Genomic DNA, 26173 nt, shown 5'->3' with positions numbered 1-26173 from the left:
GTCCAAGCATAATTTTTAGCCATGACCTGGGCAAAAGGAATAAATAACACATATGATTAATCACAACCCATATAAAATTCTGTGATATATGTAAATTTAATTTCAGACACAGTAAATATGCACACTTAAAAAGCTGTATATACATACATATTCCATTCTAGTCTGGAATAAAATTAAATGTGGCATTTCCTTCAACTTCAGATATTACATAAGGGTCAAGAAAGCTTTTTCAGCCCTGTGTATTCACACAAGACAAATAAAGAAACAAGAAAAGTAGATGTTCGTCAAAAATAATGAATCTTTTACTCAAGTGAAATTTAGGGATAAACAGCCTTGCTTTGACTTCAAAGAATGCTCCCAATAAAGACCTGTGGTAGTCCTCATTAATCTGACGTTTAAAGATCTGAAAGTATTTTTTTAAACTATTAGGCCATTTAATTTAAGTTACTCAACAAACACACCAAAATCATTAATTCATTAGTCTTATAAGGCAAATTACACCATTCTAACCTATCAGAAAACTTCAGTGAACCCGAAATTAGCTTCCATTGATAAATGTTCAATATGCTAAAGTCAAAATGCCACATGGATGCTATGTTTCACCCCTACAGAAGGTGCTACAAGGGTTGCACTGGCAACCTGATGGGTACCCTGTAAAAATTTCTTATTCTCAGTAACAATCAGTTTCAAATAATAAAAATGTGCCTAAAGTACTATACTTTATGTATATGATACTAACAAAAAAGTTAGAGAGATATCCACTTCAGTTTTGAGAACTTCAGCTACAACAACTGACCAAACACTTGGGTAAGGTAAGCAATGTGTTGGGGAAAAATCAGAAGCTTCATCTATTTCTTTGACTGTTAGCTACCTAGATAAAGGATTCTTCTGGGAAAAATGTTTGATTTTCCAAAAGAATACCTCTCTGTTCTTGTGGGAAGTTTCCTCAAGACCCACACAAAATATTTGAATTTTATGAGGTATTTAAATGCATTCCTTTGGCAGAATCCATTTAAAATAGGTTCTTGAGAAGATTCCCAGAGAAGGAGCTTTGTTGTTCAACACAGCTGAGAGAAGATACTGTACCAAGCAATTATAACAGGACAATACTGACAGCTATAGATGGAGAATTGACAAGCATAGACCCATACTGTGATCATTACATGCCATGTTTTACAGGTGATGGCATCACTGCAAATTAGGGCACACACACAAAAAAGCTCCAACACACACCACTAAGTCACATGAGAACTGTTGATCAGCTCTCATCATTTAGTCAGAGAATGAATGGGCATAAAGAGTGCAGCAGGTCCAGAGATGTCCAGTGTAACCACTGGGAAGGAATCAAAAAATGGAAAATCAGACAGACCACATAACACAAATGGGAGCCAGAAAACATGACTGCTTATTACTTCAAAAGCAACTTAGCTCAATGGATGGGTGACCACAAATTCACTCCAGGGGTGGTGTCCATTTTCCTGCTGGACAGAGAAAGTCCATATTAACTACTATAGACCCTTACCCTCTGTGAACTTCACTCACCTAACCACTGACAATTGGGGCAACTTGGGATAAATATGGCTAGGCTTGTAAGGGATCTAGGGCCTGTATCCTCCTCTGAACCTATGAAAAGTACAATGTCAGGAAAACTATTTTCATGCATTTCTCTCCCACACTTGAAATTCTTTCAGCTTTCCTGCAAGTCTCTTTTGTGCACCCTCATCAATACAAAACACATTTGCAATTTTTTTTCCAGTGGAAAGACTTAGGTCTTCAGAAATGTTCCTACTTCATCCCTGTCTCTGAACTGCAACACTACAGTTGACTTGCACAACACAGGCTTCAATTTTCTCCTTCTTGAGCTATGATTTAAGAGGGGTTAACTGACCATAATAGAGCTGCACTTGCCCAAACAGAAGTATTGCCATATCACACTGCTTTTTCATATGCTGGTTACTGAGTATAACTTACCTCATCCTCCCAACATGTAGACTAACAGATAAGCATACCCTTCCAGGTTACATACTTGCTAGGCTTTTGTATTCCAAAAATGTAACCACTGTGAAACTGTATCCAACCTAGAAGGAGTTTCAGGGTCTTTGCACTCCATTCCATCTCTCCTTGTATATTTTTACAATATTTCTTAAGAAAACTGTTACTTGTCATTTTAAAAATTAATACCTAGAGGGATATTCAAGGAGAACTGGTTGCTGCCGCTTTTAACTGCCCTCCCATTCCCTGCAGTAAACTTGTACTTTCCACATCTGTTCCTTAACCATGCATCTCTCTCTCTCTCTCTCATACGGCATAAAGTAAAATAAATAAATGCATTCTGGACCTACTCAGTGCCATATTCTGATGCACTTCCCTGGTCCTTTGCTAAGGATTTAATGATATGCATTGCACAGCTGGGCAGCTGGGATACTGCTAATATTGTACTGTCATATTTCAGGCTACTACTTTTTAGCAGTGAAAGCATGCACCATCACCACTTAAGGTGACTGTTGTAATTGCAGATCACAAACTGGTACACCTTTTTAAAGAACAGATTCTTACTTTCTGAGCTCCTTAACCATTACTAGTCAAGTGAGCTGTTTAAATGACTACTAAAGGAGAAGCATCTACCTCCTCCATATTTTACAAACTGCAGTTTATTTTCACATGTTCTTGCATCTCCCTCATGCTTCACTGCACTCTCACTACAGCTTGAATGTTCAGTTTGAGTGCATGTTGAGGGTATAGTATTCATGATCAGACTCTCCCAGTCTTTAAAGTGATGTGCACATTAGTGCTTAATTTTCTCCCAGTGTTCCTTTCTCCAAATTAAATATCTGAAAATGTCACAATCTTTTCTCATTCATAACTTTCTGGACTCTCTCTCTCAACTTCTGCCTCTCTAATTTATAATCAAAGATCTTATATATTCACAAAATAATGTCTCACTGTACTTGTTGAAAATGCACATCCATATAACCTAGGCATCAAGAAACATTTTCTGGCTGTAGCCAACTAACCACCTTATGGGAATTTACAGACTGCATGACCAGACTGATTTTTTTTTTTTTGGGGGGGGCTTCTTTAAGTTGGTAAGTTCCTTGGCTCTCCTGAAAGCCTCAGTACCCAAGCAGGTTAATTAACAGGAATGTGAACAGAAGTTTAGGAATTATACATCAGTTTTTTATCTTGCCATCCACAACCCCACGGGAAGTAGTGAGAATCTTATTTGTGCACCAAACTCCATCTCCATAAAGACTAACTACCCTTTTCCTACAGTACGCATGAATGCATACATTCACACACACACACACACACACATATATATATATATATATATATATGTGTGTGTGTGTACTTAAGTACTTGTGTATGTATATAAACACACGCATTAAAATTATTACATTTGAAACCTTTAATTGGAAATCCATTGAAATGTGGAGGGCGTCCCGTGTTAGCATTTCATTTATTTTTTGTGTTTGAACTGGGGAACTGGACACTCACATGCTAAACAAAATACTGACCACTTAAAAGTAATTTGTGCACCATGACTTACATGCAATGTGACTGATGCACCTGGTCAAACTACAACGGGGGCTTCACAGATGATCTTTTTTAGTTGCAAACCAATGTAACATACAAAAATGGAAGAATGACATCTCACCTACCAAACGTTTACAGTGAAGAGTTACTAAAAGACAGAGTTAAGTCTGTGTAGTGCTTGAATGAGAGTATTGTGTTGAGAAAATGTACTAGATTGCAGTCGACCAGCATAATATTTTTAGGTTCCAATTACTCCTAGGGTTGACCTTTCATTTTATTAATATTGGACGCCATGCATCATTCAAGACTTTTATTACTGTACTATACTGGAAAGCAGTTTTCCATTGCTCTAAGTTGATACCCCATTTCCTGTTAACATATATTGCTTCCTCCCTTAAACTTTAATGCTATTTTAATTAAGGGTTATATGTCTTGCACAGTGGTTTCCCCAGTATACCATCTGTTAAATTATGACAATGTTGGGAATAATCAGTTTCAGTAAATCAAATGCAAGTTTGTTACTTTTTGTGGATCAGAATGGAAGCTTTCAGCATAGTATGTAACAATAGCAGACATACCTATAACCAATGGATTATTATTAATAGGGAATATGCTCTGCAAATGCTGTTCTAGGACAGAAAAATAAGCCTTAATTCCCTCTTGGTCACAACTCATCACTGAAGAAAAAAAGGAAGGTTTACTTGTCAATTACTGATAAGCAGAAAAAAATTCCTCTGCATCACGCTTAACACAGTCCTCATGTCAACAACTTAACTATATTAAATGTACCTATACAGCACAATAAAGTCCAGAAATAACACACAGTGCATACGTCTAAACTACTAGCAATAAAATAATGTTACAAAACATGCTGCTTTTACTGTACTGCATAAAACATGCTAAAACAATGCTACTATGCACATACCTTCTCTGAATCAATTGTGCTTTTCAGGGCCTGTAACTGTGATCTAGAAACTTCACATACAGAGCTGTAGGACTTCTGAAGGCTTCTAGCATCTTTCTCCACAGCGGTTAGTAGCTGCTTAGGAACATGTGGAAGCTCACTCGCCAGAATTTGGGACACTGCCTCTAGCTCTTGGGACACAGGACTTGACAGTTTGTGCAGTTCCGAGTCCAGTGCCTACAACACAAAAACTGATCAATGTATGATGCATTACATCATTGACAAACCACCTGACAAACCTGGACAGCAAAAAACAGAGGTTGCAGCCAAACCATTAGAAATGTTAAACCTTACAACTGGCTTAGTGCAGCCTAATGGAATGTTCTTTCATTTCCAATTTAGGGAAAATTGAATTAGCTTTATATACCAGATTTTTTCATTATATTTTAGAACTTGTTCCAAGTTAATGAGAATACTGCATATATACAACTTCACATAGAAACATCACCATGTAGAAATTTAGGAAGCTATAACAGCTTAGCCACTTAAATATATTATGTGTTTCTTTAGTTCACTTAGAACATTTGAGCCCCAGGTTATTCACAAAGGTACCATACCATGAAACAATGTTCAATGCAGATTAAAGCACAGCAATTAATGCTGGCATTCTGAATAAAATATTAACACTTACATACATAGATTGAACAGCAATAATTTCCCAAACTTGCAAAACATACCACTAATAAGCTATGAAAAACTGGCACCCCATCAGAACATCTGTACAGTGAACTGAAAACTAATGTTTATTCATATAATTTACACCCTGAGCACCTTTAGTGCTCAAAACCAGTTGTGGTACATCTGTAACAACATCTTAACAGATGCAGGAGCATGCCAGATAAATGCTCATGGTTATACAATATGATAGGTAAGACACAAGGTCTAGATAGAAAAAGCCACATAAAAAGGCCAAGGGTGTAGGACGTGCCATATAAAACCTTATGGGCATGGAACATGCTAGACAAAAGGCCATAAGATCATTAGTGTGGGATATTTAGGTAGTACACAATTGTAAGGCATGTTTGATTTAAAAAAAAAAAGGTGCATCTGTGGCATGCTGAATAAAAGGTGATGGGCATGGGCATACTATGTAAAAAAGCTGTGTGCAACATACTAAACAAAAGGTGAGATTAACAGAATGCATCACAAACAGAATACTACGGGCACAAGGCAGGAAAGATAAAAAGACAAGGGTACAGGACATGCTAGGTAAGGGGTGCTGGTGTGTGCAACATTCTAAATAAAAGGCCATGGACATGAAATAAGACAGATATTAAGTATCTGACATTCTAAATAAAAAGTTATGCGCACCGGACATACCAGAAATGCTAAATGAGAGCCACAGGATTGAGATATTTAAGACAAAAAGGTCATTTCTATGGGACATACTAGATAAAAGTGCAAAGGCATATGACATCAGGCAAAAAAAAACATTAGCATGGGACATACACAACAGAGGTCATAGGTGTAAAACATGCCAGCTATAAATTAGAATGCAGCAGTCCAAATAAAAGGCATTGAAAATGTGAATGGAAGGAACACACTAGACAAAAAAGCCTACTATTGGGAGGCATGCTACAAACTGATGGGTTTAAAGGCCATGGGTTTAAGTCATGCCACATAAAAGGCCACAGATGTAGAATATGATAGATTAAAGCCAAAAGTGTCTAATGTTCTAAATAAAAGGCTATGTATACATGACGTGCTCTGTAAAGACATAGATACTAGGCATGCCAGACAAACATCATGGGTATACAACATAAATCTGATACATGGCAATGGACATGGGACATGATGCTATACAAGCACAGGTTTATAACATGCTAAGTACATGCCATGAATATTCAACTTTCTAAATGAAAGACCACATGAATGCAACATCTAAGATGAAACATTGCAGATACCAGGGACATGGAATTAAGACATGCTAGAAAAAAGAACACTGGATTGCAATACGTTAAGAAAAGGCCATGGGCAGAAGAGACACTAGACAGAGGACACTAGTTTTGAGACATGTTAGATAAAAGGATTAAGAAACGAAACATAAAGGTTCATAGGTGTGTACTAGGATAATGGCCCTGGAACCTTTACAAGCCTAGCCCATAAGATTACCCTGGCATCATATAAAGGCAAACAAGTGGAACAAACTAGTTAAAAGGCCACAGAAAGATATTTAGATAAAAAACAAAGGCCATAGAAACGGTACATGCTGCATCATATACCACTGTGTATGACATGCCAAACAAAAGGTATGGGTGAAAACTACATTATATAAGAATTCACAACTAGACAAAAACGGTGAACATTGAACATAACACCATGGGTATTGCCATGATTTGTACGGTAGTTTTGAGACATACAGTCCAGGAGACCAGTGAGAAGCCTAATTCAAATTTCCAAACTGCCCCAGAGCATAGCCTAGTTACGTTATTCAGACACACAAAACAGGCAAATGTGACTACAGGAAGCAGCTCATTAACAGCTTACAGCCTTTATCCTTTGCACGAAAAGCCAGTGCAATAAGCTGTTCCTGATATGATATGAACCTGCAGCCTTCTGATTAGGTCACAGGCATTACCACAGCACCACAAGGTCTATGGGAAAAAAAGTGCGTGGGACAATATGGGTGCAACATATCATATAAAAAAATCATGTAGAATATAAAAATAAAATTCAACCATACTGCATGGTAACCATAAATAAATAATCAGAGAAACACAGATAGGGAGGAAAGATCGCAACAAATTAGAAAAGAACAATGCAAGGCAATTTGTACTGCCTCTAGGTATGCTATAAATTTCAGAAAATTAAGGGTTTTTGCATGAAAATGTTTACAAAGGTACTTTTATGCTCAAAGCAGACTTGAGGATTTCCCTCACATGGATAGTTAATTGTTGGAGACGTGAAGGGAATGAGATGTGGACACATTTTTTTAAGAATGTGTGGAGTTAATAGTTTAATGACCATCTCTAGAACATCCTGACAACAGTTAGTGGAACATAAAATTATATTAAATGAGGAGATAATACTATTCAGTTGTAGTCTTGGTTTAGAATTGCTGAGGTATAGTAAGGTCTTATTAAGATTAACATTACTAGCAACCAAAAAAAGCAATTAAGTGAAAGAAGAAATTATAAAGCAAACTGGATGTACATAAAGTGCTAAACACTGTAAAGAAATTAAAACACCTGGACACAGGATCAAAAAAAGATGGAGAAACTAAACTTCATAAAAAATAAATGGTGCACTTGGGAACGACATATACAAAAAACAATGATGAAGTATTTAAAATAAGAAGGTGCCCAAGAAACAAAAAGTATGAGTATGTTGTAATGGACAAGAGTAAAGACTAGCATTATAACAGAAACGGACTGCACAGTCCATGTTTACGATAAAGTAAAAGTGTAAAGATTTTTATTTTGTCATACTTACTAATGTATGTGAACTCGTGTTACAAATCATTAATGGGATAAACAAGTTGTTTAAAAAAATCAACTTGCTGTTTTTCACTAAAATGCCCATTGTTCTGAAATCCTGCAGTGGTGAACTATAACATACTAAACAGTCAGAATACTCATTCAAAATGAGTAGCTAAAAAGTGCATTCTCCTTGTATAAAGTCCAGAATTACCTACGGAGAAGCACCAAAAACAACAGCCATCAACCATGACCTCATGTGCATGAAACTTTTATCTCAATCTCCCACACACTTTGAACCTACCAGCACTGCATACTCAATTGCAAGTTCATAAATGACAGAGAAAATGACTAATTCCACACTTTTAACCACATGCATAACACAGCCAATAGCATAAACACATTAAAAAAACACATTCCTGAAACATTCCCCAAATTCTTTTTACTAAACTGCTAAGAATATGGGAGGAAAATACAGACCTTCCAGAGGCATGTTCAGCATGATGTGTGCAATGAGTGCAGGCACACAAAGCATACATCACCCTTTTTAAATAGACACCGACAATGAAAATGAAGCATTGCTGCACCACTCATCTGTTCAAAAGCTTTGTCAAGATCTCTTCCAACTAATCTGAGTAACACCAATGCATTAATTATAATAACTTTGCCAAACGTTGTACATACCCATGGCACCATGACCCACTCTCCTATGGACTTAAGTGTAAGCCACTGTGTACAAGCCCAGCTTTCTACAAACTCTGAAGTGATAAACTCAAGTACTATCCTCTATACTGCTGGGTAGTCCTGTACCCATACTAGCTCACATTTAAAAACGGGCAAATTTACTAGTGTGATTACCTGCTAAAACAAAATTTATATAAAGAGAATTTCATCCATGCTTTCTCCACAGTTCCTGACTAACAGATAAAGGAATAAAACTAGCTTATTACAATTCGTGTTCCACTTAAACTGTGGTCTGTTCTCATCTTACATCTATGCCTCTCCCAGATGTGAAAACCAGCTTGCACGCTTTCAGTAAATGTTAGCCTTTAGTCTTAAGGAGGCACGTTTGGGAAGTATGTTCTGGACTTTGGCTCTGATCTGCAGGAAGGGCTTAAAGCAATGTTTTATGCAGGGTTAAGGATCCATTTTTGAACTGGACCCATAGAAAATTGTCAAGTTTCTGTTTCAAGAAGTAACACCAGACTTCTAGTGCACTGTGGTAATTTTTCATCCCTATCTAATCTGTCTTATCGCATGGCTGAGTTAAGACTGTGGAGGGATCAGCTAGGTTAAATGGTCCGGGCTGAGTGGCTGGCTTGCTTGACAACCTTAACAAAATGATCCAAGTGGCGCTGCAGGACACAGCTTTGCTTAATGAAGCAACTGCAAGACGGGATAAGGTGCTACAGGAGATCACCACTGTAATCTCTACCCAAAACGAATAAGGGTACAGGACATGTTAGATAAATGGTATGGGTGTGCACAGGAGCTACAGATAGCTGAGCTGCAACAAAGACCTGACCACAATGGCCTGAAGCTGGATGACCTGCAGAATCGCAGCTGCAGAAATAATCAGAGGTTCAAATGTATTACAGAGGTAGAGGAGGAGGAGGAGGATATTCACTGGTTTTTAGGAGGAATTAGTTGAGGGGCTCTTTCCAATTCTCCTCTACACCAGTTTTGGAAAGGGCACATAGAGGGACAACTAGGAATCCCTCATCTACTCTGCTCAGGCACACGATAGTGCATTTCCTTGATTGCAATGACAAACAGTTTGAGCTGAGGCATATAGCAGGGAGCTGGGGCAGGACTGTCGCATTGCTGGTGTGAACATTAGAGAAGACCCAAATTATAGTAGTGCATTATTTCTTAAATGCAAGGCCAGTCCCGGTTATAAAGACAGTCAAGGGCCTGGGGGGGGGGGGGTCAGCTGCATTTTCCTGCTTCACTGCACAGTGACCTGGAACGCAGAATGACAGCATCTGAAAATCAGAAGGCCGCTCATGTCTACTTAGATGCACAGACCAATGTGGGTGGTCAGACTGATCAAAATAACACTTCTATGAATGGTTATGCTGTACAAAGGGACAAGTGGCAAATGGAGAAGGCTGTTACTTTTTCTCCTAGCAAATCTCTGGGTGGCAAGAGACAAATAGAGCATGGCAAAGAAATCACTATTGAATGGTGCTGTCAGGATACCAAAAGGGAAGTCAGCCCTGACTGCTGAAGTAGCGGACAATATCCTATTAATCAGCTGTTTTGCTCCAGTGAATAGTGAGGAGTTGGCTGTGGAGGAGGGTTTCTCTTTTTGTACTCCTGACCTGGAGATCACTGAGGAGAAAGAGGAGGAGGTGGTGGTGATGGTAATGGTGGAATGGCCAGGCTGATCAAATTCCCCAACTTCCATCCGTAGTAATAGAATTCTAAGTGGATCCGCTTGATTAATCAGTCTACAAGCATGTTGTCTTTTATTGTGTTGTATTTGCCAAAGCATTCTTCATCACAGGGGCAAACCTGGAAAGTTGGTATGAGGTTTTGGGAGATGGTTAAGATGAAAATTTGATGGTTGCTACTTGCTCAACTATCTTACTTCATAATCTTGCTAAGACATGATGATAAAACATGGGGCTTCACTTGGCCATGTTTTGCAGTCCCCCCCTTTTTTTTTTTAGCATTTATCCCAGAGCTACAGTTGCTCCTGCCCATGAACCTGTATAATGTTTGATCCACTTTTGCAGTTGCTCTGTACATTCACAGTAATGGTTGCTAGTTTTTAACTGTTTTTTTTTTTTTTTTAATTTTGTTCTGTATAACGTCAAGAGCTATATCAAATGTATTAAGGGACCATTTCCACAGGCTACTACTCATGGTGGATTGCTAGTCTCACTTAGGATTATTCCATGGAATGTTAAAGGGCACAGCTACAGCCTATAAGCAAGTAAAATGCATGGATGAAATAATTAAACTAAAACTGCATCTAGTGTTTCTGCAGGAAACAAAGCTTAAGGCTAGGTATTGCAACCTTGTCCTATAGAAATGGAAAGGATGGATGGTGCATAGATGTGCAAGGAGTGCTAAAAAAAAGGGGGGCAATGGTGTGTTGATTAGTATGTCTGAACTTGGAACCTGAATTGATCAAGAGGGACAGGTATGGAAAATGGCTACTCCACGGGACTAGGGCTGAGATATCTTTACTGGTCTTGGGCTGTTTTTATGGGCCAAACCAAAATGACTTGTTAAATGACTGCTAGCTTTTCTAAAGCTACTCTGGAGGTCAGGCAATGGGACTCTATTATTCTCACTGGGGATGACTCCAATGTTGCTATGGAGGTAGAGCTGGATAGGTTAGGGAGTCAGAAGGAGTGGCTCAAAGTTATCTAAAACTACACACAAGTTTATCAGCGATGTGGGAGCACAGGTTGTTGAGGGCGCTTCATCCAGTGGTTCAGGGATTTCACCTTTCTGGCAAATGAATCAGGTACAGCCAAGCAGGTTAGATTGATTTACTCAGAACATGAATCAAATAAAATGGGATGAGATTAAAATGGTGCCTCTACTGGATTATTCAATTTTTTGGGGGAAAATTATGGGACTAGGTATTACTTGTAAACTTAGCTGGAGATTTCACTATATATTGTTGAAATGTAGAGAGAATGTGGACAGTATGAGGACTGATATTGCACTCTATGAGGATGACAACATAGTGTTTCAAGTAGTAGGAGCGTTTGAATGGGCCGGCTTCAGATTCGGGGCAATGCAAGAGAATTTATAAGAGAAAGCTGACAAGGTTAGGAAGTGCAGAAGGGCTTTCATAAATCATAAATACAGATGTTACAAATGGTTAGCAAGCTGCGGTGGTGGTGCTGCGGTAGCGTTGTCACCTCACAGTACGATGTTGTCCTGTTCGATTCTCAGCTAGAGCATCTTCTGTGTGGAGACGTGCGTGAATGGGCGTACCTTTGTTGAAGGTTGTGCATCAGAGCTGGCAACTCGGCACGTAAAAATCTACTGCCAATCATTAGCAGACCGGAGTTCCGCTGTGGCGACCCCTAACCGGGAAAAGCCGAAAGACACAACAACAACAAATGGTTAGCAAGAACAGGTGAGAATGAAACAGCCTTATTTTGGTGCAGTTTGAAGCTTTAAATGTAGAATACAAGAAAATCTAATTTAATTGCCTCCATCTTAGATGGGAAAAGTGTAATAGAAAAGAGGTATTTATGGGGAGTCAGCTGCATTTTCCTGCTTCACTGCACAGTGACCTAGAACGCAGAATGACAGCATCTGAAAATCAGAAGGCCGCTCATGTCTACTTAGATGCACAGACTAATGTGGGTGGTCAGACTGATCAAAATAACACTTCTATGAATTGTTATGCTGTACAAAGGGACAAGTGGCAAATGGAGAAGGCTGTTACTTTTTCTCCTAGCAAATCTCTGGGTGGCAAGAGACAAATAGAGCATGGCAAAGAAATCACTATTGACTGGTGCTGTCAGGATACCAAAAGGGAAGTCAGCCCTGACTGCTGAAGTAGCGGACAATATCCTATTAAGCAGCTGTTTTGCTCCAGTGAATAGTGAGGAGTTGGCTGTGGAGGAGGGTTTCTCTTTTTGTACTCCTGACCTGGAGATCACTGAGGAGGAAGAGGAGGAGGTGGTGGTGATGGTAATGGTGGAATGGCCAGGCTGATCAAATTCCCCAACTTCCATCCGTAGTAATAGAATTCTAAGTGGATCCGCTTGATTAATCAGTCTACAAGCATGTTGTCTTTTATTGTGTTGTATTTGCTAAAGCATTCTTCATCACAGGGGCAAACCTGGAAAGTTGGTATGAGGTTTTGGGAGATGGTTAAGATGAAATTTTGACGGTTGCTACTTGCTCAACTATCTTACTTCATAATCTTGCTAAGACATGATGATAAAACATGGGGCTTCACTTGGCCGTGTTTTGCAGTCCCCCCCCTTTTTTTTTAGCATTTATCCCAGAGCTACAGTTGCTCCTGCCCATGAACCTGTATAATGTTTGATCCACTTTTGCAGTTGCTCTGTACATTCACAGTAATGGTTGCTAGTTTTTAACTGTTTTTTTTTTATTTTGTTCTGTATAACGTCAAGAGCTATATCAAATGTATTAAGGGACCATTTCCACAGGCTACTACTCATGGTGGATTGCTAGTCTCACTTAGGATTATTCCATGGAATGTTAAAGGGCACAGCTACAGCCTATAAGCAAGTAAAATGCATGGATGAAATAATTAAACTAAAACTGCATCTAGTGTTTCTGCAGGAAACAAAGCTTAAGGCTAGGTATTGCAACCTTGTCCTATAGAAATGGAAAGGATGGGTGGTGCATAGATGTGCAAGGAGTGCTAAAAAAAAGGGGGCAATGGTGTGTTGGTTAGTATATGTCTGAACTTGGAACCTGAAATGATCAAGAGGGACAGGTCTGGAAAATGGCTACTCCACGGGGCTAGGGCTGAGATATCTTTACTGGTCTTGGGCTGTTTTTATGGGCCAAACCAAAATGACTTGTCACACACTGCTAGCTTTTCTAAAGCTACTCTGGAGGTCAGGCAATGGGACTCTATTATTCTCACTGGGGATGACTCCAATGTTGCTATGGAGGTAGAGCTGGATAGGTTAGGGAGTCAGAAGGAGTGGCTATCAAAGTTATCTAAAACTACACACAAGTTTATCAGCGATGTGGGAGCACAGGTTGTTCAGGGCGCTTCATCCAGTGGTTCAGGGATTTCACCTTTCTGGCAAATGCATCAGGTACAGCCAAGCAGGTTAGATTGATTTACTCAGAACATGAATCAAATAAAACGGGTTGAGATTAAAATGGTGCCTCTACTGGATTATTCAATTTTTTTTGGAGAAAATTATGGGACTAGGTATTACTTGTAAACTCAGCTGGAGATTTCACAATATATTGTTGAAATGTAGAGAGAATGTGGACAGTATGAGGACTGATATTGCACTCTATGAGGATGACAACATAGTGTTTCAAGTAGTAGGAGCATTTGAATGGGCCGGCTTCAGATTCGGGACAATGCAAGAGAATTTATAAGAGAAGGCTGACAAGGTTAGGAAGTGCAGAAGGGCTTTCATAAATCATAAATACAGATGTTACAAATGGTTAGCAAGCTGCGGTGGTGGTGCTGCGGTAGCGTTGTCGCCTCACAGTACGATGTTGTCCTGTTTGATTCTCAGCTAGAGCATCTTCTGTGTGGAGACGTGCATGAATGGGCGTACCTTCGTTGAAATCTACTGCCAATCATTAGCGGACCGGAGTTCCGCTGTGGCGAACCCTAACCGGGAAAAGCCGAAAGACACAACAACAACAAATGGTTAGCAAGAACAGGTGAGAATGAAACAGCCTTATTTTGGTGCAGTTTGAAGCTTTAAATGTAGAATACAAGAAAATCTAATTTAATTGCCTCCATCTTAGATGGGAAAAGTGTAATAGAAAAGAGGTATTTATGACCCTAAAATACTGGATTACAAGATGAAGGAGAGAAACAGGGAATTATGGATCAGAGCCATACAAGATAACAGGCTGGAGATTCACTATGATGTCTTTAAGGTTAATCAGATTATGACAGCAGATGATGAACGGTGTTCCTGGGACACAGGTCAAAGCTGAGGGATTCAGGGAATCATTTTTCGGTTGCATAATTCTTTTTTTTTTTTTTTGTGTAATTCTTCCTCAGATCACAGAAGATGATTTGTATACCATTAAACCCCTCATGTTAGATGAGGTCTTGAAGGTACTTAAGACATTACCAAGATGGTAAAGTAACTGGACCGGATGGGATACTGGCAGAATTTTTTCTGCCTGTTTTGTGATGAAATTCCCCCAGTGGTGTTGCACCTTTTTAATCAAAGTGAAGCAGATGGACTGCTTCCATAAACAGCTATGACAGCTTTTGCAGTTTTCATTTCTAAGAAATGGCAAGATCTAGCAAACCCAAATTTATATAAGCCTACATCACTACTCCCCATGGGAACTAAAGTTTATGTCACGGTTTTAGCAGTCAGGTTAGAAAAGGTGTTGCCATACTTTATCCCAACCTCCCACCAAGGGTTATTAAGGAAAGGCAAGGAGGCCTTAATTTGATTCACTTATTGTTGAATTTTAATGCCATGGGTGAGTTTCCAATTGACACATATGTCACTTTCATAAAGCCTTCAGCTCACTAGATTGGAGGTTTTTATGGAGGGCCATGGAAACTTATGTTTTTTATGGGAATTTTCTGTAGTGTTGTCAATTGCTTTATGGAATGCTGCTGACACAACTCAACATTAATGGAATCGTATCTCCTTTAACTCCACTGTTTAAAGATACTTGTCAGGGATGCCCACTGTCCTCTAGGGTCCCTATTAGATGACCGAAGAAGCATTCTATTAAATGCGTCTTGGTCGAACTTAAAACAACGAAAAGACAAAATAGCGAAGCGGCTTTTAAGCAAATTCTTTCCCAGGGAAAGAATTCGCTTGGCCGCTTCCATTACTTTGCCATTTTAGGCACTGTAGTGCGATCTCGGAGTTGGTATATTTAATTAGGGTGGGTGTGGGGGGGTGAACCCCCCCCACACACACACACACTTTATGTATTCTTTCAATTTTTTTTTTTTTTTTTTTTTTGGAGCAGCGATTTTTTTTCCCTTGGGGAAAAAACAAATCACTGTTCTGTGCTTTCAAGATTGTAAGCTTTCCACTTACATGGGGTCAATTATTCATCGTTCGCTTTTTTAAGCGTTCGATAATATAATATAGATATTCATCGTTCGCTTTTTTAGGCGTTTGATGATATAATATAGACCCGTCCTCTATGCTATTTATTTTGGTGGTTAATGCCTTTGCTGTTAACTTGAATCATACCAGCCAAAAGGTCTGACATTAATAATGTTATTTTGGACTTAAGGCTATTTGCTAGGAATATTGCATTAAAAGGTTTATTTGGTCAATCCAATGCCTCAACAGTAAGTACTAATACTTTTTCATGTAGTAAACGTAGTTCCTTTAACCCCCCTTTATCTAACACAATAGAAGCTTTTGTCAGAGTGTGTAAGTTAGATATATATGAAGTGTTTTGTAGCGCTAAAAGCCTTTTCTCTGATTTAACTGCATCAGAGAGTGAAGCCCTCGAACAACTACAGAGATTGGATAGTATCAGCATTAGACCAGCTGATAAAGGGGGCGCAGTAGTTATTCTTAATAGAATTGATTATTTAAGTTCTATGAATGAAATGCTTTTGGATGTAGACACATACACGGTGACAGATGCAAAGGTTATTGATAGAAGTATAAGTACCATGAGGGATGTGCTCTACGAGCTACTTATGTACGGGCTGTTAGATTTTGACTTATATGAATTTCTGCTAGTTGAATAGCCATTGATACCAACATTTAATGGCCTACCCAAGATACATAAAACATTTAGTAAAAGCTCCCATGCGACCCATAGTCTCTGGGCGTGGTTGGGCCACTGAGCCCTTGTCCCAGTATGTAGAGAACATGTTGAAACCTCTTCTAGAGGAGGCCCCCTTAGTGTTGAAGGATACACAACATTGTCTATCGACTTTATTTGATAAAGTACAAGGTCTTGATTTATTAGAAATTTTGTTAGTCACACTTGATATCAAAACCTTATTTACAGTAATCCCTAACACAGAGGGGATAGACTCAGTTAGGCTTTATATGGCACATCATGGCCATTATAGTCATGATACAATAACTGTGGTTTGTAAACTGTTGGATTTAATCTTGAACCATAATGTTTTTTTTTTAATGGTAGATATTTCCTGCAGAAGTAAGGGGTGGCCATGGGTACACCATGTGCCAATACCTATGCGAATTTGGTGTTGGCACAATGGGAAGAAGAATACGTACTGAACAGTAATACCTATAATGCACATTTAATATATTATGGCAGGTTTGTGGATGATATTCTACTGTTGTGAAAGGGTAGTGAAGTACAATTGAATGAATTCATCATGTATCTTGAAGGGACTACCAGCTACCTTGAATTTGTTATGCACTGGTGCATTGGTCATTAATCAGTACAGATTTTCTGGATATTACGTTCCATAAGAATGGCTTGGGAGGGCTTGACGCCAAGTGCTTTAAGACATGTTGGAAGAATAGTATATTATATAAATACAGTATGCACCCCTCACATATTTTTAAAAATATTATGAAAGGACAATCCTTGAGATTATCACACCTTAACACTGATGATACAGGTATGAATGAATCTATTGATAGTTTATTACATGATCTTTCGGATAGAAGATACCCTGATAGATTGACAGCTGATATTCATAGGGAGGTACAAGTGCATAGGAATGATAAAGGAGCTCCCTATTTTTCTAATAAGTACAGGAACTATAACAGGTGGCATCACAGTAATAACTTAAATCATGGGCATTCTAAAATGCTGTTTACCTATTCTAGTAATATTTCTGACTTTTGTGATATCATTAGGAAAAACTGGCCTATACTACTAGAGGATGAAGCCACCAGTGAAGTGGTTGGGTCTCATCAGAGTTTTATTTTTAGAAATAACAAGAATTTGAAAAGGATGCTATGCTATGGCCCTAAGGTTGCAATGACTGATCCTTTGCCAAGACTAGGAACTATGCCCTGTGGTAAATGCAAAGCATGTACTTTTATAGTCAGAGAACAAGTGTTTATTCACCCCATTACTAGGAGAGAATTTGTCCCTAGGTTGTCTGCCACATGCAATGTAATTGTCTGGTCTATTTAACAACTTGCACGGAGTGCCACAGTTTTTATGTGGGCAAGACGATGCATAAGTTTAAGGAAAGGATTTTGGAACATGTTGGGAATATCAGAAACAAAGTCCTTACAAATGCTTTGGCAGTACATATGGCTAAAACAGGGCATAACGTCTTCCATTTTAGAGTTTTACAACTGGTTAAACCTGGTATAAGAAGAGGTAATGTGAATAATTACTTGAAGAATTCAGAAGTGAAATGGATTATAGCCTTGCAAGCACAAAGTTCCAGGGCTTAGTGCTAGTATTCCTTTAAGTTCAGCTTTAATTAGTAGAAGGTGAACTTGATTTTTTAATTATATGTGATTTTAACTTGTATAAATGTTTTACTTTGAGCTGCTTATCCTTTTGTAATAAAGAAGCGTTTTAGGATGTTTTTTCGCTTTTTCTCAGCTTTGTTGGTGTGCTCACATCTTGTTTTTAAGCCTTGAATCAAAACTGTGCCAGCTGTGCCATTAGTCTACCTGGCAAAATGGCTATTGCTTTCCAGATAACGGGGTCATCTAGGTTGCTGACCCACAACAAAATCTTGAGGGTGCTAATGTCCATTAGGGAATATTCTGGAATCAAGTTAAACAGGAACAAGATGATTCTGTTCCCTTTAAACAATGCTTGTGAAAGGGAATGAGCAAGGTTAAAAGCATTAGGAAAAAAAAATGTTTTTGTCATATTCTTATATGGGAATTTGTGCGTCACGAAATATCCAGGATATGATTTCATGGAATGCCCAGCCCTATCTAGCTACCTTTAAAAATGCGTTTTCAAGAGTGGAGAAATTTAGAACCATCTTTCATGGACAAGATTCAAGCTGTGAAAATGTTTTGCTTCCCCAAGTTTCTTTTCTCTGTAGATATCTACATAGTATATGTAGAATGTCTTACCCCTCTCCCCAGCAACTTCAAAAACTTGTTATGGGCTTTCTATGGGTTTTTTCTTATCCCAGACATGCCAGGAAGATGCTTATGGTGTCTGTCACTTAAGGAGGACTGCAATTACCTGACCTTCCAAAAACGTGTTATGGGCTTTTCTTCTGGTTTCTTTTCACATGGGAAGATGCTTATGGTGTCTGTCACTTAAGGAGGACTGCAATTACCTGACCTTCCAACATATGCTATTCCATCAGCACTTTTCCACATATTACAGGTGAGGATGAACCCAGCATGTGGCTGGGGGTGGAACTCTGCTTAATTCACATACTTTGCACTCACCCATGTCGAGAGGAAAGAGGAAGGATACAGGACCGCTGGGGCCTGGAGAGCTGGATAGATAAACAGGTGGGTGGAAAGATTTATTTTTCCTTTGATAACCAGGAAAATCTGACAGAGTCAGTGGCTCATTTTTAACAGAGGCATGCTAGCAAAAAAGAAATTTAAAAAGCCAGAAAAAACATCAACAAAGAAGGTGAAAAAACAGTCTTGAAACAATCCTGCAGCTGCTCATTAAAAATCAGTTCAAGCTTCTACTTTGATACAAGAGATGGCTTCAGTAATTTCAAGGAAAAAAAAATCAAATGTACTCTGAGGTGATTAAAATAAATGAAACGCTGATATAAACTCAAATTACAAGAGGCTAGAAAAACTGATGCAAGCCTTAAACTGGCTACTCAGGTGAAATGATAAAACTGCAAAAAATCAGATGTTGGAATAAAGAAAAGGCTGGCCCTATATGAAACCTCTCAAGAGCAGCTCATTTTTAAAAAAGCACACAGGGAAAACTTACATTTTCTGCAATACCAGAGAAACTGATATGTACATTAATTTTATGAAAGCATACATAAGCAACTCGACTGATACTCCACAGCAAGACTTTTTAATTGAAAAGGACAGCATGTATGCTCCAAACTTGGCCATGAGTAAAAGCAGCCAAAACCTGTATTAGTAAAGATGCAATCATACCAACAGAGAGAGAGAGAGAGTTGATAACGACAAAACTGTGGCAGAAGGGAAAAGTATTAAAAATTAAAACCTGAAGGCAGCAATGTTTTGGTGGAAAATGATTATCCACTGTACACTAGGCAGAATACAGGCATAGTTATCCAAGCAACAAGGGAATGTTGAGGCAGGTATGAGACTCAAGCTGCTTTATTCAGCTGCCTTCAGAATATTTTTTCCTGGAGGATCCAATACATTTTTGGATGCAGAACAGGCTGAGAAGGAAATAAAAATGTATCTAACAAAAAGTTAGTCGGGAAATAGAAGGTGACTCTGCTTATCATTTATCTGACACTAAAGCTCACAGAGACTTTTCCAGTGAAACCTTTCCCAATGCTCCAAAGGAAAATGCTTGAGACACAGAAAGAAGCACAGGAGTTGACTAGAAGAATTAGGAGGACTTGCACCAGGGTGTGGTGTTATGAGCTGGAGATGAATAGGATGAAAACCAGAAACAGTGACATTAGTGAATAAATGGGAAATGATCAAGTATCGATCACATTTTTGAAATATGGCTTTGCAAGAAAAAGTGGATGAGAATGACTGGACATTTCTTGACCATTACATTTATGTCATTACTACTTGAAGAGGACAGTAAAAGAAAAGTCACTAAGTAAAATAATGTTTTGTTCTTATTAATATATGTATAAAAAACAAGTAATCTCCGTTGTATCCCCGAAGTCTCAAAACAACCCACTAAAGTGTCATAATAAGTCATACATAAGAGATTCAATGGATTTTTTGAAGAAAATAAAAAACATTATAGTGGAAGCTGACAGTATTTTGGTAACTGGGCCTCCGCTGAAAACAGGCTCTGTGGAACCTAGTCGGACTTTCCCGGTCAACAAATGATAAATAAATAAAAAAATAAATAAATTGATGTGGAATCCTTGTACACAGTGCTCCCTCACAATTACTGTATAACAGCAGCTATGGAGTCTTTTAAGAAACATAATCAGGATACACAGGCACAACTGCAAAAGTTAAGCAAGCTCATTAATCTTGTACTGGACTTCAATTTCTTTACTTTCAATGGCAAACACTACAAACAAAAAACTGGTATAGCAATGGGGGCTGCCATGGCTCCCAGCATAGCTAACATAGCCCTGGGCAAATGGGAGGAGGACTTTGTGTTAAACAACCCAGACTACATGCAGCATATCACATGCTATTTACGTTTTATTGACAATGTCTTTATTGTGTGGGAAGGTGACACCTTGCAGCTTGGAGATTTTATCACTTACCTCAATCAAACAACCCCCCTTCCTGAAGTTTACCTCTTCCCATAGCTGTACTTCAACCACTTTCTTAGATATGCAGATTTCCAAGGACAAGAACAATAACAGAATCACCACTGATCAATTCAGAAAACCAACGAGGGTTAACTTATTACTCCAGAGTAAAAGTCTACATCCTACAAAAAAACAAATATAATGTAGTGAAATCCCAAAGCTATGGATTAGCTCAAATTACCACAGAGATGGAACCATTTTTGAGAAACCTGAACAACTTAGAGAATGATTTTCTAGTGAGAGGCTATGAAAGTCAGATGTTAAAAAACATCCTGGAACCCATTATAGAACTGAAAAGGACGGCAGCACCTTCACTCAACTTCCCAGTAGAACAATGTTAAATTCCACAGAGAATAACAAATGCAAAAATAGCTGCATCCTGACATACACTTTGGATTATCACAGTATCAAAAATATTACTGAAGAAAACTGGGACACTGTCACAGAAACCCTTTTCTGATTAACATCTTAGGTGAAGCCCCATCATTTGTTTATAGGAAGGCCAGGAATATTAGAAGTTTTGTTGAATTTAAACCTAGACCATGTGAGAAAAGCACTAAAAGATGTGAAACTAATTGTACATTTTATATATTTATACAGCAAGGTGATAGTTTTTATTGCCCTTATTTAAAGAAGATCATTAAAACCGGTGCAGGGGGCGACTATAACACTAAAAAAGTGATTTACAGGGCACAGTGCAATGAATGTGATGCATTCTATGTGGGCAAGACTGAAAATAAACTCAAACAAAGGATTTCATGTCATCTGTCAGAAATCCACTCTGGATGTAAAAATAATGCACTAGCCAAACACCTTTCTCTTCATAAAAGACACACAGGTTTTAAGTTCCAGATCCTGGATTGCATAGACATGGGTGATCTTGAAGGAGACTTCCCGAATATTCTGGAGAAACATGAACTTAAGTGGCAATTAAAGCTAAACTCTTTCAGAAAGCCTGGACTAAATTACTACTGTTCAATTAAAAGTGCACTGGAACTTAGAAAATTGCCACATTGTTTACATGACTAATTGTATTTTATTTTTTTCTACAAATTGGTTTTAAATACCATTTTAAATCATTTGAAATTTAAGTGTATATTTTGTTTCCATCATCATACATATATATATATCTATTTTTTTTCAACTTTATTCAAAATGACTAATTATACAATTATATAGGTTTTTAGGATTCTTGTACACAGACCTGAAGATGTCTAGAAGGACGAAAGCGATCTTTGTTAACAATAAGTTATGAAAATAGAAACTGATTTTTACATGCAAAATGTATATGTATATATTTTTATATAATTTTTGATCGCAAAATGAACTAAGGTTTATATATTTCCAGCCATGTAGTATATTGCCTTGTATATAAAATCACAGACTTAATAATCTACTTAATAATTTGGTTAAATAAGATATACCATTAAAGTACATTAGGGCTATATATTATTATGACAGCTACTAGGTAGGGCAGGACCAGCTCGAATGTCACACTGATGGGGAAGGGATGTGAATTTAACATGTGTACCAATAACACTTTGTTTTACAGCACAATAAACCACACCCATGCCTGATAAGAAGTATATATATATATATTTAGAAAGCTTGTGAGGAAATTATTACTCTATTTTTGTTTTACTTGGATCGCTTGTCTGTGTACTTAATAAAGGATTTTTGACTGGAAACAGACTGCCTGCCTTGCTTGGATTACTTTCGAATACTTAGTAATGCTGTAGAATTATATATTTTCTATTATTACTTTTTGACTTGACGAGTTTACGTTCACTACTTCTACTACTATTGTCTGATCTGATTATATACAGTGATTAACTAGAAATATATGGACTGAAAATCTTCCACACAGAGAAGTTTCTTACACTGTTTTATTAATATATGCATAAAACATTCCATGATACAAAGTGTTTGTGTACTCATTGGTATTTTGAATGTTGGGGCAAATCTTTTCAGTGATTGTTGTATGTGTTAAAACTATTAAACAAGTATTTTTAGTTGTAATAAATACAGGCTTTATAATATAACAAGTAGGTTTGAAAAAAGCAACTTTAATGAGTACATGCTATGCTCTTGGGCTGTAAAAGTACATTAATTATATGCAGCATTAATATATTTCATCTTACTTTTACAAGCGTGAATGTCTAGATTAACGCTGCTGGCAAATATTTTTTGTAAGCCAGTAGGCTTGAAAAATAAGGCAAAATGATGAAAGCCATGAACAATTCTAAGTTTCCTACATATTCAAAGAAATAAATTGCCTTTCTCCAGCAGCAAATATTCAGCAGGAGTCAAGAAATCTATAGCTGAAGGCATTTGTACATTCTATTCTGAGTGAAACTGACAAAGATTCATTGTTGACTATTTTTACATAGAGACAAGCAGCCTTCATGTGCAAGCAGTTAATTTTGAGAGTGTTGAGCATTCTTTGCTCATGGAAATGCAAAAGGACAATGACAAGTAATTCAGTGAAAAATAAGTTTTTAAATTATGAGAGGTAAATAACAGATAACAGCCTCCCTAGCAGCCTTAATTTTAATGTGTTTAATAGAACAGTGTACAATGTAAATTTATTTAAAGACAGCCAAATGCACTTTTTGTTATAGACAAAAAGTTAATCTTTTCTGAAAGCATACAGCTGTTTCTCACAGTGGAGAAGGGAACACAGATAAGAAAAGAACAGACAGAGAGACAGCAATCAGTATAAGTGGGAACACAGGCTGAAACGTGCTTTAGCTTGGGTAACTTCAATTTTAGGATGAAGCTGTCAATTTGGGGCAATTGTTCCTGTCTGGAGTGTTAAATTTAATTTTTTGAAGATGTACATAGTTTTGTGTGTTTGTTCTAACTTAACAAGGGATGGAATTGTTGTGAAAATGTATTTTGATTTTAGTTTGAGGGTTGTCATTAAAACAAAAAAAGTCTTGAAGAATGGAGATGAGAAGAAACAAGTACATAAAAGATCAGCCAGCCAAACATTAGTATGTGCATGTAACACAAAAGTTGGGAATACACATTTAAAAAAACTTGCGTACAACAGGTGGAAACAATAGCCTTTAATCAAAATGCCTTTGCTAGCCATAATATTCTGGAACATAAATGGCCTTACGGGTACAGACAAAAAGGAAAGAATATTTAATTTTATTAAGAAATATAGAGTGCAAATAGCAATGCTACAGGAGACACATTTGGAAAGAAATGAGCATGTGAATTTGACAGATAGGATTTCAGAATTGATATGAATATCAGGGACAAAGGAAAAGGGGAGTAATTATACTAATTAACAGAGGGGCTCCAATAGTGATAGAAGAGGAAAAAATACAATAATGGTACACTTATTATATTAAGAGGCTATTGTACGGAGTATTATACTGGCATGTATTTATATTCCACCACACACTGCTATTATAGAGTGTTAGAAAATTCTGAGATGAACAGTTCACTTTCAGCAAGAAATATTACTTATAGTTGTGGACTGCAATTTGATTTGCAATAGAGAGGATGTATCAGGGGGATCTAGAAGGGAAAATATATAAAAAGACAGTTGATTTCTTATAAAAATTATGAAAATATTTGGTATGAAAGATTAGTAGTAGGAACTCTGACAGAATATGCATATTATTCCCCAAGGTACCATAACTCGGCTACACTAGAGAGAAATTATATAACGAAAGAGCATGTGCATTAAATTGAAAGCTCTGACATACATCTGATAACTATTTCAGATCATGCACTGATAAAAACTAAGATACAAATACAACTTAGTGAAGTAAAAACAAGACAGTGGTGCTTTCCTACCAATGTGTTAAAAAAAGAGAGAAGAAATTAAGGAATTGGTAGTGGAATGCATTCAAGTTTTATTAGGAAAGGTAGAAATATCTTCTGAATGTATGGCAAGTGAGTGGAATAAAATGAAAATTGAGTTTAAATACAGTATAAATAACAGATACGGTTAAGACGCAATAGGAATTACTTAGAGGGGCTGACAAAGGTTATAATATTGTAGAATAAGGAAATTTCACAGAACAAGAGAAGGTACAAATTTAGTGTGCTAAAGGTATCTGGATAATATGTATTAGTTTAGAAAGTGCGTTGTTAAGCAACTATTTTTTATAACTCCAGAGCACAAACTCTTTTAGCACAATGACTTAGACAACAGAAAGTAAAACAGGCTTTCACCAAACTTAGGGAGCCTATAACAAGAATAACCAGAAATCCAGTATTGGAGATGTTGCTGTAAATTGTATGAAAATTTAAAAAGAACAGAGAAATGTGGAAATCAAGAAAGAGCACTTATGGAAATATTTATAAAAGACTTTTCGCCAAGAAGTAGATGATGCTCAACAACTAACAGTTAAGATAGGAGGAGACGAGATAAAAAAAGATGATGTGTAATCAATCTTCAGGAAAGCCTCCACAAACAGATGGTATTCATTTGGAAGTTAAGGGGGTAGACAGTGATAAAGTTCTGGATGATTTTGTTTAATATTTTAAAAGAAAGGGAAGCAGCTGCTTCTTGGAAGAAAGCTGTGGTGGCAGTATTACCTAAAGATGGTAAAGACCCAGCTTCATGAAGACCCATTTCAATTTTAAACCAGGATTATAAAGTGTTTATGCCAAATTAATTATGGATCAATGTGATTTTATGTAGGGGAGGCAAACATTCAACATCTGATGATCCAGAAGGAAGCACAATGTACGAGGGTGGGTCTTGATGCAGAGAAAGCATTTCACAGAGTAAGCTTGGATTTTATAGGGCAGTGGAAGTATTTGCATTCCCTCATACTCTTATAAGGTCAATTAGGAGGATATATGAAGTATCAGAGGCAAAAATTAAAGTGGAAGGATTCCTCTCTGGTAAGTTATGTTTGAACAGTGAAATGAGGCAGGGGTGTCCTCTTTCCCTTCTCTACTTGTTTTATATTTAGAGCAACTGGAAGAAAAAAATAGGGGCTCAGAAATGCAAGGATATAATTGGTATGGTATTCAAGAAAAATTGGTTTTACTTGCAGATGATATTGTTTCGTACATGTTAAATCCAGAAAAAGATATCTCAGTGTTGTGCAACATTATTAATACCTTTATTAAATTATCACTTAAGACGCAGGCAAACAGTGGACATAAAAAGCATACACACCCCTGTTAAAATGCCAGGTTTTTGTGATATAAAAAAGGAGACAACAATAAAGCATTCAAACCTTTTCCAACCTTAAT

The 26173-nt window shown here is 37.5% G+C and overlaps 1 protein-coding gene across 1 annotated transcript in view; it reads right to left on the bottom strand.

Annotated features, from left to right (window-relative positions):
• The window catches only part of LOC122792184 (microtubule-actin cross-linking factor 1-like), a gene marked incomplete in the record, with an annotated part of 3579694 nt that overhangs the window by 2048259 nt on the left and 1505262 nt on the right, over window positions 1-26173 (bottom strand). Inside the window, 1 exon segment of the mRNA XM_044059907.1 lies at window positions 4463-4678. Within this exon segment, the coding sequence (XP_043915842.1) occupies window positions 4463-4678 (216 nt within the window).

The sequence above is a fragment of the Protopterus annectens genome, chromosome 1.part2, assembly GCF_019279795.1.
Source record: "Protopterus annectens isolate FY-2018-M chromosome 1.part2, PAN1.0, whole genome shotgun sequence".
In the NCBI taxonomy this organism is placed as follows: Eukaryota; Metazoa; Chordata; order Ceratodontiformes; family Protopteridae; genus Protopterus; species Protopterus annectens.
The sequence above is the reverse complement of the archived record's forward strand: the minus strand, read 5'-3'. Positions and strand labels throughout refer to the sequence as shown.